This window comes from Mercenaria mercenaria, chromosome 16 (assembly GCF_021730395.1).
Source record: "Mercenaria mercenaria strain notata chromosome 16, MADL_Memer_1, whole genome shotgun sequence".
NCBI classification, from domain to species: domain Eukaryota; kingdom Metazoa; phylum Mollusca; class Bivalvia; order Venerida; family Veneridae; genus Mercenaria; species Mercenaria mercenaria.
Window position 1 is genome coordinate 12,176,489 of NC_069376.1, and position 16,084 is coordinate 12,192,572.

General features: G+C 37.2%; 1 protein-coding gene across 1 annotated transcript; it reads left to right on the plus strand.

Annotated features, from left to right (window-relative positions):
* The first annotated feature begins 1,358 nt into the window (after positions 1-1,358).
* LOC128549826 (uncharacterized) lies at positions 1,359-1,970 on the plus strand. The gene has a single exon (XM_053527495.1). The coding sequence runs from the start codon at positions 1,359-1,361 to the stop codon at positions 1,968-1,970; it is 612 nt and encodes a 203-aa protein (XP_053383470.1).
* Positions 1,971-16,084: the final 14,114 nt, after the last annotated feature.

A 16,084-nucleotide genomic window follows, 5' to 3' on the forward strand; every position in this document is an offset into this window, starting at 1 on the left:
AGGGGTGCCCCCCACCGGCACCTGCATCCCAACAGGCTCCAGTACCACAACCAGCTCCAGTGTTGCCCCAGCCAGTTCCAGCACCCCAACCAGATCCAGCAGCAGTGGTACCAGCACCAGTTGGTATTGAACACCCGCAAGAGGTGCTTGATCCAGGTACTGGTATTAGGTTACTAAATTTTGATGCAATGGCAAATGACCAACCACAAATGTACCAACGGCTCGGGCTGGGCTGGGACTGCATGTATCTACAGCAATAAAAAATAAGATTATAGAGGGTCAATATGTCGATCTCGCTAGCTTGCTGCTGCACCCAGCGCGGCCTGAGGCGTAGGTCAACCGTAACCTTTCAGTAAGCCAGAATGGTGAGTTAATACTTAACCAACAAACAAATTTCAAGCAAATCTACACAATTGAGGAGTGGTCCGATGCCTTCCTCATATTTACCAGTCTGTATTTAGCCGCCCACCCTGGTCAGGCACAGGAACTACTTAAATATTTTAATATCATTCGAACGGCAGCAAAACGGCATTTTGGCTCTGGGTGGAAGAGCTATGACGTGCAGTTTAGGCTACGTATGGATGCAAGCCCAGGTGAAATGTCATTTGGTAACATAGATCAGGAGTTATGGCTCCTGTTAATGGGGCCGTCCAACATGACTAGTAACATCAGCAGTCAGAAAAAAATTTTTGACTACAATCATAGGTCTTGTTTTAAAAACGTCTGTACTTTTAGACATGTTTGCTTATATTGTAGCGGTAACCACCCTGCAAAGTTGTGTAGAAGACCAGGCAGTGGCAATATATTCCCGGGTCAAGTGCGAGCCACTGCATTCCCTCAGGGCGCACCACAGCAATTCAATCAAGTCCGTACATTCCGTTCAAGATCAGGTTTCAGACCCAATTTCTTCAGTCCCCGCAGTAGATTCTAAATCTTTAGAATTGGGGGTTTCTCCTGTTAATGTTACAAAGTTAGTTCAATACTTGGATTTATATGATCAATACAGTGATGCCATTGTTTTAAAGAATGGATTTTTGTATGGGTTTAAAATAGGTTACACTGGCCCTAGGGCTGCCATGGTATGCAAGAATTTAAAATCAGCATATGCTCAACCGGTAGCTCTTCAAGAGAAAATAGATCTATAGGGAAGTAGCATTAGGACGTATAGCAGGCCCTTTCCGGGATCCACCACTGCCAAATCTTAGGATTTCCCAGTCGGTTTGGTCCCAAAATCGGATGGGGGATGGAGATTGATCACTCACCTCTGTTTCCCCAGAGGCACTAGTGTAAACGATGGAATTGATGAGTCTCTGTGTAGTGTTCACTATACATCATTTGATAAAGTAACTAATACGATCATGAAGTTAGGGAAATCAGCGTTGATTGCAAAGCGCGATTTGAAGTCAGCATATAGAATTCTGCCACTGGCTGTTAGTGATTTCCCGCTGTTTGGTTTGAAAGTAGGGGATTGTTTCTATGTCGATAAATTTTTGCCTATGGGTCTGAGTCAGAGTGCGAACCTTTTTGAAAAGTTTTCAACATTTTTGAATTGGCTAGTGTGTGCTACAACTCGAATAGGTACCGTTGATCACATGTTAGATGATTTTATTTTTGCTGGCAGTAAAGGGTCTAATGACTGTCATACCTTAGTATCAGCATTTACCGGGTTATGCAGTACCCTAGGTGTCCCAATTGCAGTTGATAAATCAGTCGGTCCAACAACAATTATGGTATTTTTGGGGTTGGAAATTGACACTAATGAAATGCTAGTGAGAATTCCCATACATAATGTTGATGAATTAGTTGGCTTGCTCAAGGGGATAATGAATAGGAAGAAAGTCAGTTTGAAAGAGCTACAACGTCTGGTTGGTAAGCTGAATGTTTTTGGTCAGGCTATTAGATCTAGCAGGGCGTTTACTAGGCGGTTTTATGATGCTATGTCTGGCCTTAGGAAACAATTTTACCTGTAAAGGGTTACAGAAGAAATTAGGGAGGATGTTAAGGTCAGGTTGTCTGTTTTGCAAGAGTGTAATGGAGTTTCATAAATACCGGAAAAGTTTTGGTATACAAGCGATCAATTACAGCTGTTTTCGGATAGTGCTGGTTCGGGTGATATGGGGGCAGCATGTTATTTTGAGGGCAGATGGTTATTTTTTCCATGGCCCGAATCCTGGAAGTTTGGGGGCGTCCTTAAGGATTTAACTTTTCTGGAGATGGTGCCCGTGGTTTTAGCCATGTTTTTATGGGGCAGAGATTTGATGAACAAAAATATTACATTGAGAATAGATAACGAAGCTTTGGTGTTAGTCCTGAATAAACAGACTTCTAAATCAAAAAGGGTCATGCGGTTAGTCCGACCATTTGTCATGCTTGCCATGCGATATAATATCTGGTTTAAGGCTGTACACATTTCATCAAAAAATAATGCAATTGCTGATGCTATTTCTCGCCAACAGTGGTCACGTTTTCGACAGCTAGTTCCAGAGGCAGAGAATTACCCGGAAATGGTTCCTCAGCAATTCCTATCACTGGTCTCCGAGATGAAGCTTACAGATTGTTAAGGGGAGCGGTGTCCGCTAACACAACCAATGCATATAGGGTGGGGTTGTCACAATTCAATAATTTCAGGGCTATTTATCTTATGCCAGCTATCTGGCCTCCTTCACTGGACCAAGTACTGCTGTTTGTGTCATACTTGTCTATTCGGAAACTAAGTTTTAATACTGTCCGAACATATATATGCGCCATCAGTTATCAATGCAAAATGTTGGATAAGAGTGACAGCACCAAGCATTTTCTAGTGAACAAAGTCATAGAGGGCTTTAGGAGAGATAATAAGGAGAAGTTGGTTAGACTGCCGATTACATTGGGGTTGTTAACGGACATTCTGACTGTGCTCTCAGCAGTTTGCCGGGACCAATATGAGGCTAATCTTTTTGCAGCTGTATTTTCGTTTGCTTTCTTTGGTTTTCTCAGGGTAGGGGAAATAACTGTGTCCAAAATGGGCGAGTTAAGTAAGGTGGTGAGTTTTCACGATATCAGTTGGTCTGCCGATCATGAGTTTTTGATTATTTTAGTTAGATTTTCAAAGGCTGACCAATACGGAAATAGCACTACACTGCGAATGCCCAGACTTAACGCCGCATTATGCCCCCTTAAGTTAATGGAACATTATTTGTCGGTTAGGCCTAGGGTACCGGGTCCTTTGTTTTGTCATTATGATGGTAGGCCTTTAACACGGTTCCAGTTTTCCGCTGTTCTCCAAAAAGCATTGCGGGCAGTAAACCCAAACCTATCCGGTTATAAAAGCCCATTCGTTTCGTATAGGGGCAGCGACAGCTGCGGCTAAGTTAGGTTTTTCAGTGGATCAAATTAAAGAAGCCGGTAGGTGGTCTTCCAATGCCTACAGGTCATATATCCACGTTTCTGACTGCGGTAGGTATTTGTTAAACTTGCATTAAGATAATTCATTTGCAATAGAACTGAAAGTTTGGGTTTCAAATGTTATTTTGTATCATGTGGTTGCCCAACCGTAACAACATTTAAGTTGTTTCAGGTCCCCCATTGGTGTGGTTATTTGGCAGTTTGATAGTGAAGAAGGCGTTTCTTGCTGCATTCCTTCATCCAGAGGGTTTAGGCCTCGGCCTGCCAGCTCAGCTTTGGTGGCAAGGCTACGGAGGTCTGTCACTTAAGACAGCCGAAGAAAAACTTACTACTCTACTCCAGTTGCAGGAGGTCCCCCGTTACATGATAATTCATTGTGTTGGTAACGACCTTGGTCGTATTCCTTTAAAGGAGTTAAGAATAAGAATTAGGAAATTGTTCAATTTTATATGTCAAAACTTCCCAGGAACTCGGGTGGTATGGTCAGAGATCCTCCCGAGAGACTGGGGAAGAGATATGCACAGCCTTGAGAAGCTTCGCAAGAGAGTGAACAGTTTAGCAGGGAAGCTGGCTTTAGACAGTGGGGGGTTTTATTTACGTCACATGAATTTGCAACCATTTTCTTACGACTTATATTTGTCTGATGGAGTTCATTTGTCAAATGTAGGAAATGTGCATTTTTTAGGGAACATAAAAAGAGATTTGGAAGATTTTCTTAAAGATGTACAGCCAATATTTTGATTAAAAAGAAAAAAAAGCTTTGTGTGACACTATTTTGAATTATAATAGGCTGTTGGTGTGAACCCAGTCATTTATGATATTACAAAACAGTTGATAGTACTATTAACGGTTGTAAAAGTGGTAAGTACAGTTAATCATGTTAATGTTTATTTTGTTTGTGAATCACTTAAGTAAAGTTAATGTTATTCAATTATAGTGAAAATTTGATAGTTTTAATGTGTCTTTGTGGCCCTGGCTTCTACAAAAATGTGTGTCTTTGTGTCCCTGGCTTCCGCAAAAAAAAATTGAGTGCATTTTTGGCGGTGGATGCGTCCCGCCTCCATTTGGCAGCCAGCCAGGAACAGGAAGACAGGGTGTGCATGTAATTGAAGTGGAAGTGGAAATTGAACAATAATTTAATTTGAAATACAATTTACAAAAGTACATACTCGGGGCGATACTATTAAATCGTTAATGGCGACTCTTGTGGGAGTCGAAGGCGCCAATGACACGGCAACTTGCCCGGTGCCTGTAAATGTTTTTTAAAAAATTGAATGAAACTTTATATCAATTATGGGTTCACGCCAATATTTTGCCACACTTTTTAAGTTTTTTGTCAGGATTACAAGTAATAAAAGATTAACAGCGTATCATTCTTATGTTATTAAATAAAGTAGAGAACAAAGGTGATAGGGGAATCAAAGTCTCCTAGATTCCAGAGGGGGCGAATGCGAAATGAAGGCTGCGGAGGTTGTTTCGCGTTCGCCCCTTTTTGGTATGGTCTCCCAAACAACAATGACATGTCATAAAAAGAATTGAATTAAGAATATAAATGTCAAAATAAGAATGTAGCCTGTGTAAAAATTCCTTCACATCTGAACTCCAAACAATGATTTTATTCAGCGCCAAATCATTAAATGAGATAAATAATTTCTTAATTACAAGAGCACCGCTTTGTGGGTGCATACGCTATTCTGATTTGTTTATCTCTGTATAACAGAAATATTGTCCTACCCATGTTGTTATGATATTTTCTAAGTCCAAAGTAATGATAAAACTCATCATTTTATTCTAAAAAAATCAGATGAGCTAAAAGTGTGAGTAAGAATGTAATTATGTTAGTTACTTCGCATTAAGAATGTAATGTCGTATTAAAAATGTAATGTTGGATTATACAAGTAGCAAAATTCAATTTCTAATAACAAACTAGAAATGAGCTAGTTATAGATTGCAATCAATGTGCATTCGATATGTATTTAGTAGTTTAATATAGTAATTTGTATTATGGCAGGTAACACCCTAACATCAATGGTCACAACATTTAAAAGTGTTTGTTATGTTTTTAACGCATTTAAGGTACTTCCGCATCATTGATAAACAAGACTACTGCCTTAGTCACGGCACACAGAATCGCAAATTACATAAACAAATGTCAGTCATTGTGTAAAATTAATGACAAGAGTACCAAAATAGCCCTAGTTCGCTAACCTGAGTAACAGTGTAAACATGACCTAGTGGATTCACGGAGACAAATATTGTAACCAATTTTCATTAAAGACGCACCACAAAATAACTGTCTGCCATTTCGGCTCAAGGTCAAGGTTTCAACTCAAGGTCATAGGGTTTGGGCCTTTCATTTTGTGTTCTCTCTGTATTTCCTAAACACTTTAAGGAGACTTAGGCCAAATGAACTTTTCATCGAGATAATGTGCAGAATGTACGAGTCAGCAATGTCGGCTCAAGGTCAAAGGGATTTGCCGATCAGTGTGTAAAGTTCATGGAAAGAGTACCAAGATAGCCCTTTGTCGCTAACCTGAGTAACACGCAATAACAGTGTAAACATGTTTAACCTAATGATTTAATGGAGACAAGTATTATGACCAATATTCATTAAAGACGCACCACAAAATAACTGTATTCTTTTGTATTTCCAAGATGGTATTTTTGTACAAGTTTTGCATGAAGAAAATGAAAAATAACAGGTATCTAGTTACAAATTGACAGGGATATATATATATATATATATATATATATATATATATATATATATTAAGTTTAGACCACACTTTGTTTTTACAGTGTAAAACAGTGATTTGATTTTATTTATAAAACTAAACTGAGAAGAGTATGACTGAATAAATTTGCAGATAAATTGTGAAAATACTTTTATTCAAGGAAAGCCTAAATTTTCCTCTTTCCATCTAGCTGTATTATCAGAAAGATTTGCACGAAGTTCACGTGATAGTAAAAAGTAGGTTACTTGTTTGTGGTCGGTCTTTAAAATTGGACCGAACTTGTGCAATAATGAAAATGCCCCGCCCCGTGCACTTCGTGCTGAAGTGGACTAAGTTAAAGCACATGACCAGAAGTTTTCTATTTGCCGAATGCTTTTCTATGTGCCTACACATGTGTTTTTATCAAGTTCTAAATTCAATAAAAAATATACCCAAATGCACGCAACTGTCTGAAAAAAAGGCAATTTCATTCTATCAGAAGTAAAGTGTGGGGAGAATTATAGCTTTTAACCGTATATACCAAACCCATCCCATTACCAGCTTTGAAATAGGAAGTGGCTATTCCTACGGTCCCGTAAGAATAGCCTCACAGGCTATTCCTACGGCTCTCCCGTAAGAATAGTGAAATAGCCCGCAGGTGGCTATTCCTACGGCTCTATTTAAAGACAGTTGTGTATGTCCATCTTGAATTGCATTGTACTGAATTAATTCAAATGGTATATTTTCGAACAAATTGTTTACTTTTTAGTATCACATCGAGAGAACAGGAAGTGATTTCGAATGTAGGAAAAAGCTAATTTATGTCTATGTGTAATATTGTTGTCATCGAATGATGCTATGTATAGATATAATTATGCAACAAATCATTTTATTCAATGAATGTAATGATAATAGTGTGAGTAATAAATATGTCATTATTCTAAGTTTACATCATGTTTTGAATATCTTGTTACACGTTGTATGTTCCCTTCTCTGTGATAAGACTAAGACCTCCCTGAGGTATGGCCAAGATGTAGTTGAATACAGCTATTCAACTGGATAGAGTTGAAAACTGTTAAATATTCAACTATAACTAAACGCTTTCTGTAACCAATAACTCTATGTGATGAAAGCAATATTGCCCATTTGACATAAAATAGCCTTTTCCTATATTCGAACTCATTTCCTCTGGATGTGATACTTTAAAGTAAACAATTTGTTCGAAAATATACCAGTTGAATTAATTCAGTACAATGCAATACAAGATGGACATACAAAACTGTCTTTAGAGCCGTAGGAATAGCCACCTGCGGGCTATTTCACTATTCTTACGGGAGAGCCGTAGGAATAGCCTGTTTAAGGCTATTCTTACGGGAGAGCCGTAGGAATAGCCACTTCCTTTGAAATATAGGACTTTTTTTTTGGACTTGGGCAATCGTATTCAGGAGTTGCTTCCCTTTAACTACAGAAATCTCTACCTGCGTAAAGATTGAAGATAAGAGCGTCCAATTTCTTTATTTTTAAAGCATCATCTCCAAATAATTTTGCGACATTATTGTTAATTTAACACATTTAAACGCACAGCAGTCGAAAATTGCTTTTATCAGACATTCACAAAAAAAACACATTTTGTGCAGTAAGATGCGCAGAATGTCATCTGTCTTTCTTTACTTCAGTAAGGAAGCAATTTTCTTAGTATACCTAATCTAACCTTTGTAATCTTACGGAAATTGTGTCAAATTTATTGTATAGTCCCATTTTGTAAAACTGAATCAGATCTAGGTAGATATATAAATTTATATCGTTCAATGCAATAAGTTACTACATTAGTTTCTCTACAAACAAACGTTTTTATATACTGTTTAGTCACAATCATCTGAAAAAAATATTCCTACTGGTTTAATACTTTTTTAGAATAAAATAAAAAGTCCATTCTATTGCTTGTCTACTGTTACTACAAGAATACGGACAAACTTCTGTTCATCCTAGCATTTGAATGCAGTCTTCCAGGAAGAAGCTTTTTTTCTTCAGAGACTAAAAACCATGTTAAATGAAAAGCAATTCTCACAAAATTTAATCAGCTTCCTCATGAAAATATCAAATTTAGTAGTACAGCTCTACGGACTTAACAATCAAGAAAGGATTCTGAAAAACTAAAACAACCAAAAATTGAAAAAACATAAAAACATACCTCAAACTATATATGTTTGTTAGAACAAAATACATTTATCGATTTACAAGAGACATTTTTCATAATTCGTACTTCATGCCTATAAAACAAGAGGCTTAACATATTAAATCTTTATAAATCATATCTATATACCATATAATTCATGCAAAATGTATGTAATTATAAAATGTATAAAACTGTATAATTCGAGAATTCTTTTAAATGTTAATATCAGTAAAACATCTGAGTCTAACAAGCGACAAACTCAATTTATGATGTTGAGTGTTTGTGCCAGGTTACTTGGATATCTATACATGCAAAGTAAAATTATTGAACTGTTCACAAACATTGACTTTGACATCTATGTGTGACTTTGACCTTTGACAATTGGGCCGGGCATCGTGCATGACATGCTGTCTCCAAGTAATCTCTAAATCCTTTGATGTATAAACCGCACACGAAACAGACCGTTTTAGATATGGCTCTAAGTGTGACAGGATCAACGGATCTTGCTCTAGCTTATGACATGTCTACACATTATTGAGAACACTTGTTCCAAGTAATTTCCAAATCCCTTGATGAATGGCAGAGTCATTGAACGAACAAGAAACAAATCCTATTGTCTTTTTAGCCTCTAAGTATTGCCTTGACATTTGAGTTTGGGGTCAGGAACTTGCGAATGACACATCTATTATTTGTTCCAAGCAATTTCAAATTCCCTTGATGAATGCCATAGTTATGAACTAGACATGAAACAGATCCTAGTAATATTTACCACTATGACATTGACCTTGGAGCTAGCGGCATGGGTGTTGCGCGTGACAAATTTTCTCATCATGGAGAAAATTTGTGCAAAGTAATTTCGAAATTCATTAATGAATAATAAAAGTTATGAACCGCATATGAATCTGATGATCTATACTTTTGAACTCAGAGTATGATCTTGACCTTGGAGCTAAGGGTCTTGACCTTGCGCATGTCGTCTGATATTGAGGAGAAGTTGTGCAATTTATTCCAAAATACCTTGCGTTATGGAATGGACACCAAACACACCATTTAAACATTTGAACTGTAAAGTATGACCTTAACTTTGAAGCCAAGGATTTGAGCCTAGTGCATGATACGTCGATTATTTGGGCCTAGTAATGTCAAAATCTCTTAAATAGCAGAAATATGAACCAGACTCTAAACAGGCCCTGTTAACATTTTACCTCTGAGTGTGACCTTGACCTTGGAGCTAGGGATCTGGGTCTAGCGCATGACACTTTGTCTCATAATGAGAAAGTGCCAAATTATCTCAACATTATTTCATGAATAGCAGATTTTATAAACCGGATACAACTAAGTGGAAACCGGATACAACTAAGTGGAATCCTGATACAACTAAGTGTAAACCGGATACAACTAAGTGTGACGGATGGAAGAAAGGACGAAGCCCATTTCAACTGAACAAATACGGTTGACAATTTTCCCATACACAAGTCTGAAATTTTTTTTAAAATTAGTGATATATTAAACAAAATATTATATCTATAACAGTAAAATACGCCTACACGGCCATTTTCAGACTTTTTATAAAAATACTTATAAAAAACTCTAACAATGATACAATTAAAGTCAGAGTAAAGCCAGTTCAAACCCTTTTTCAAGTGTTGTCTAACGACTGTGCGCTCGACTATATAAAGTCCCTCCAACATACATAAGCTTTACTGAACTTTTCATAGTAGAAAAAGGTCTGAAAACATTTACTTAAATATTTAATTTTTGGGAAGCATATTTACTAATATTCGTGAATATTTCGGCAAAAACGTGAGATAGATTATTTATATTACTCTAAACAAATTAAACCAACTAATTGCAGTGTTATGTAATGGTTTGTGTTAGTAATTCAAAGCAGTTTTTTCTCACAGATTTTATGTTATAATACGAAGTGTCGTTCATATTCCTTGCAAATTTCTTATCGCTGGAAATCCATCACATCAGTTAATTTATGGTAAGAAGCCTCGCACCCGAAAATAGTAACTGTTCTGTCCTTAAGTAGTAATCAAAGCTTGCCAGGGAAGTAGTTCTGTCCTGAAGTAGTAATCAAAGGTTGACAGGGAAGTAGTTCTGTCCTTAAGTAGTGCTCAAAGGTTGCCAGGGAAGTAGTTCTGTCCTTAAGTAGTGCTCAAAGGTTGCCAGGGAAGTAGTTCTGTCCTGTGGTAGTGCTCAATGGTTGTCAGGGAAGTAGTTCTTTCCTTAAGTAGTCCTCAAGGGTTGCCAGGGAAGTAGTTCTGTTCTTAAGTAGTCCTCAAAGGTTGCCAGGGAAGTAGTTCTGTCCTTAAGTAGTGCTCAAAGGTTGCCAGGGAAGTAGTTCTGTCCTGAGGTAGTGCTCAAAGGTTGCCAGGGAAGTAGTTCTGTCCTTAAGTAGTCCTCAAAGGTTGCCAGGGAAGTAGTTCTGTTCTTAAGTAGTAATCAAAGGTTGCCAGGGAAGTAGTTCTGTCCTGAAGTAGTGCTCAAAGGTTGCCAGGGAAGTAGTTCTGTCCTGAGGTAGTGCTCAAAGGTTGTCAGGGAAGTAGTTCTGTCCTGAAGTAGTCCTCAAAGGTTGCCAGGGAAGTAGTTCTGTCCTGAAGTAGTGCTCAAAGGTTGCCAGGGAAGTAGTTCTGTTCTTAAGTAGTGATCACAGATATTTGCTGCATTGTTCCGTAAGAGTGGAGAGAAAAAAAGCTTCTTCAGCTTTAACATGAAAAAGATACACTTGCGATTTTATATTAAAATTTGCATGTAGACGGCTATGTATTTTGCGTATATTACTTAACAAATGGAATTTATGCACTCTAAGAACAGCTTTAGCACAGACTTTTTGTCGAGCCAGCCCCGGCATATAGCATTAAAATTTGTGAGCACTTTTCAAAGTCAATCCACCTCGATATATGACAAACAACACTCGTGTAATTTGACAAATAGCTCTTAGATTTGTTGGTATGATTTTGTATAATTATCTCGAGGCTATCCGTAAGATTATGATTTTAATTTGACTGAAAGGTAATCCAGAAATTCGATGGACGACATTCATTTTTTTTTACTTTATGAAAAATACGGTACTTCTTTAATGTCTTAACAGTTGACATTCGGCATTTACAATTTGTTGTTGTTTTAATTTCGAGCTCCTGTATTAGTATAAACATGAAATTTTGACAGTGTTTTATTTTGATTGATCTGATATAGGACTTTCGACATGCAATGATTTTAAGTTCGACATAGTTTACTACATTAGTAATTTTTATGTCAAGGACGCTTCTCGAAAATCAGTACCTACTGTGTTATGCACAACTATACACAGTAGTAATGTTCATAAATGTTTCAAACTGAACGCTGAATGATGTACGTCGAACTCAACTGATTTTCAAAACAGCACAACGTGGCTTGGAAACAAATACAATCACTCGAATGTCATCAGATGTCGTATGTTGTGTCTGTCTGGTATTCAAATAGGTTCCAAAAATGGAAGTCAAATATTGCATGTAAAACAAATTCAAATATAGTGCATCTAAACTATAAAGGGCCAATTCGTTTCACTTAACCAGAGACATGCCCGTCACGTGAGCGGCAAGATAATGGTTTCCGCTGATTAGATAATAAACGAACGTTTCGGCATACGCCGGCCACGTGCGCTGCAAATAAAAAAAAAATTCCAATTTATTATGATTTTCTATTGAGGCTTTGTCAAACAAAGTTAGCAAAATATTTCTTGTAGAATGTTTCGACCTTTACTGTTATTATCCCAATCTTTCAGATGTTAAATCAATTTTACATCGCGAGTCAATATGATTTGTCACTTTGCCAATCTCGCCAGACCGGCGCACAACGACGTCCACCAGATAGACCCTAGAAGTGCTAGGAAACCAAACGAACGCCTAACCGGCTGCTCGAGGTAAAACGGCGTACGCCGCAAATGTGAAACGAAATGGCCCATATTGGACTACATGTACTCCGCTATAATACCCAAATCACACATACGGCACAAGACCACAGTTATTTGCTATTGGTTGACAATACGGAAGTGGTTACGCGGAAAATAGTTCCTCTGTTTGATGGTGTATAATGATTGATACGGATTACTACTTTAAAGTACGGTACAGGTACGGATCGATAAGGATTACTACGTTTCTATCCGTGGCTTAACGTAGCTATCTGCGCCGTTAGTGTGACTGGGGAATAACACTGAGAACAGATCAACCCTGTGCAACGAGGCGTGTCTGCTCTTTAAGATTATGGTAATACTGCCGTAAACGCCGGCGATAGCGGATAAGTCACGCCTCACTTTTGATGTGAATCAGTCATTTCCTTTCTGGTGGCATCAGTCCTTACAATTACTAGCAGTATTTATATGAATTAACTTGAAACTGGATAACATAATTTAAAAAATTTAACCAACAGCGTATGACTAACATTCTAGAATTGTACTGTTTCCTGTAACGCGAACGCTCTAGAATTGTACTGTTTCCTGTAACGCGAACGCTCTAGACTTGTGCTGTTTCCTGTAACGCGAACGCTAATAGTTTAGTTTAAACATATTTTATTTCAGAAATACATGAAACATTTACAGAACAATTAATTAAGGAATTGGACAGAAAGCTATATCAGCTTACGGTTGTCCTCTCCTTATTGGTACAATTACATATTTTTTTCATGGCATAACTGATTGTACATGAATACAGTAATATATTTAAAAAAAAAAAACAAAAAAAAAAACAAAAAACAAAAAAAAACAATGACATATTTCAACAAAACAGTATTGATTTGCATATCTAAAATAAATAATATTGTTACGTACGATTCATTAAGATGTAAGAGTCTTGAAGCAATGCATATAATAGAACCATTTTGAAAAAGGTTGTGAATTAACATTAACGAATGTCATTAAGAGGGGTATTGGATACTAAATGAAATTGAAAGTACAAAGTGAAATAATAATACATTGTTATGAAATATAGAGTATAAACAAAAAAAAAACGTAGAAAAGATGAAAGGATGAACGGATAAGGTACAGTGTGAGAAAAAATAAAAATAAATAATAGCCGAATCTTGTTTACTCTATTGGATTTCAACATGTATAGATAATATCAGGGAAATGTAGCGGGTATGAATTTGCTATCTATGAAACAGTACATCATTTTATCTCTAGAATCGTTTCGTTTCTCTTATGTATTTTTGGACAGCAATAAAGATCGATATATTGGTGTCGAGAGATAATGAACTATTACCCTTAACGATGATATTGATGGAAGGGTTACAGAACTGGGAAATAGTGGTTAGTAGATCAGTGCGTAGATTTGTGTATTTTGGACAGACAAGGAAGTAGTGGTAAGAGTTTTCTATTTCACCGCATTCGCACAAAGGAGAGTCAATGATGTTTTTCTCAAATAAAAGATGATGAAAGAGAGCTGCAGTGGGTACGCAATCTTGTATGAAGGACTTGCAGTTTGCGGTCACCAGAATAGAAGTGTAACCGGGAACATTTGGTAGATCTTTATTTAACATCCGCTTAAATGAAGCAACTGTTGTAGCATTTTGTGTCTGAAGTGGAAGAGCATTAAAATCTCTGATAACAGAAGGGAAAATGATTTGTTATAAAAGTCAGTATGTGTAAGAATACATGTATTGCGTGTCATTAGCATTTCTTAATGGATAACGATGTTCACTACCAACTGAAGACGGGACAAGATCTGAAAGATATTGCGGGGTAAGATGGTTTTTCATTTTATAAAAAAGAATAAGTTTATATTTGTATCGTCTGTTCTCCAAAGATTCCCACCCAACCTCCCGCATGAGTTTGTCATAGATACAAGTTTTGTTGATCCGGTAATAATTCTGGCCGCTTCATGTTGGATTTGTTCTAGCTGTCGTTTTTCATACTGATTACAGTTGTCAAATAATACATCACCATATTCCAGAATTGGTCTTATGAATGATATATAGATAACTTCAAGTGACCTTCTATCAAGCTGAAATTTTAATTTTTTCATAATATTAATCCTTTTCCAAGCTTTACTTTTTATGTATTCGATGTGTGCGGACCAGCGCAGATCGTGTGAGAGATTGATACCCAAGTGTTTGTGATTACGGACTTCATTAATGTGTGTGCCTTGCATTTGAATTGGGCAATGATTAATATTTCTTTGTGTTTTACGTGATATTAGTAAAGATTTTGTTTTGGAAGGGTTAATTTCACCACCATCTTTCTGCCCAAGAAGTAATTTTTTGTAAGTCAGAGTTTAAGATACTCGAAGCAGTAGCAGGTCTTCCACTATAATAAAAAGATTTGTATCATCAGCGAAAAGTCTGATATTTGCTTGGATGTCTATGACTATGTCGTTAATGTAAATAAGAAAGAGAAGGGGCCCAAGAATTGAACCTTGTGGTACACCAGCAGTGATGACCTTATCAGACGATTTGCAACCGGGAAGAACGACTCTTTGTTTTCTGTTGGTAAGGTAAGAAGAAAACCATGAAGAGATACGTCCGGAAATACTGATAGAATTCAATTTGAAAATAAGTCCCTTGTGCCAGACACGATCGAAGGCTTTACTTATGTCACAAAACACAGCTCTGACCTCTTTACCAGAGTCAATGGCATGTGCAAATAAGTTATAAATGTATGCAAGCTGATTGACAGTGGAGTCACCTGGAATAAAACCAGACTGAAGAGGAGTAAGGATATTATTTTCCCGAAGAAAATTGAAAGTTCACTTGAATACTATTCTTTCAAATACTTTATTGACAGTACTGATAAGAGATATAGGACGATAATTGTTGACTAATGAAGGATCACCAGATTTAAAGAGAGGACAGACATTCGCTTCCTTCCATATGTCAGGAACTTGAGATGACTGAATAGAATAGTTGAAGAGAGAACAGAGAGGACTACTAAGTTCGTTAGAAAGCTCACGAAGTATTCGATCGTTGATTTCGTCAGGACCAGCTGCCTTCCCTAATGGAAGTGATTTTAATACCAACTCCACATCTGCAGGAGTAATAACGATGTCATCCAGAGTTTGGTCGGAGTCATGAAGCAAGTCGGGAAGAGAAGGAGCTTGGTTTTCATCAGTTCGTGTCTGGGCAACAAAAAAGTCGTTCAAGAGATTTGCCTTTTGAGTTTCATCGGATATGATGTTATCGCCAGAAGAAAGAGGGGGTATTGAGAAAGAAGAATGAGGCTTGATAAAAGATTTTAGACAGGTCCACCAGTTTCTCGAGTTTCGATTTTCTTGTTTTAATTTCAGGGCTAAATTATCAACGTGTTGTTTCTTTGCCTCACGGATTTTTGATGTGATTCGATTTCTCAGATTTCGAAAACGGTCCCAGTGATATGTCGAGTCGGTGTGTTTTTCTTTACGGTAAAGTCGTTTACGTTTTCTGATAAGTAATCCAAGGTCATTCTTGAACAAAGGCGGCTCATTTTCCCGTATTAAAACTTTTCTATTTGGAATACATTTTTTTGAAATATTTATAATTTTACTAGATATGTTAAATTAATATTGGCATATATATTAATGTCATGTTTTTTTTTTTTAGAGAATCCCAGTCACTCTCAGAGGCCAGTCGTCTAAGAAGATCGTAGTTCCCCTGTTCAAAAATCCAAACTTGACGATAAAAGCATATAGTCGCTTTGGCTTTTTCAAGTTAAGTAGACAATAGATAGGGCAGTGATACCGGGCGTCTTGTGGAAGGAAAGGATCCCCAACACCACTAGAGTGGATAAGATATTTGCTTGAGGCGAAAATGAGATCAATTGTGGAGGCTGATATGACTCTGTATAATTGGTAGGCGAATC

Coding starts and splice junctions, on each gene's coding strand:
- LOC128549826 (XM_053527495.1), top strand. CDS start 1,359: ATGAAGTTAGGGAAATCAGCGTTGATTGCAAAGCGCGATTTGAAGTCA.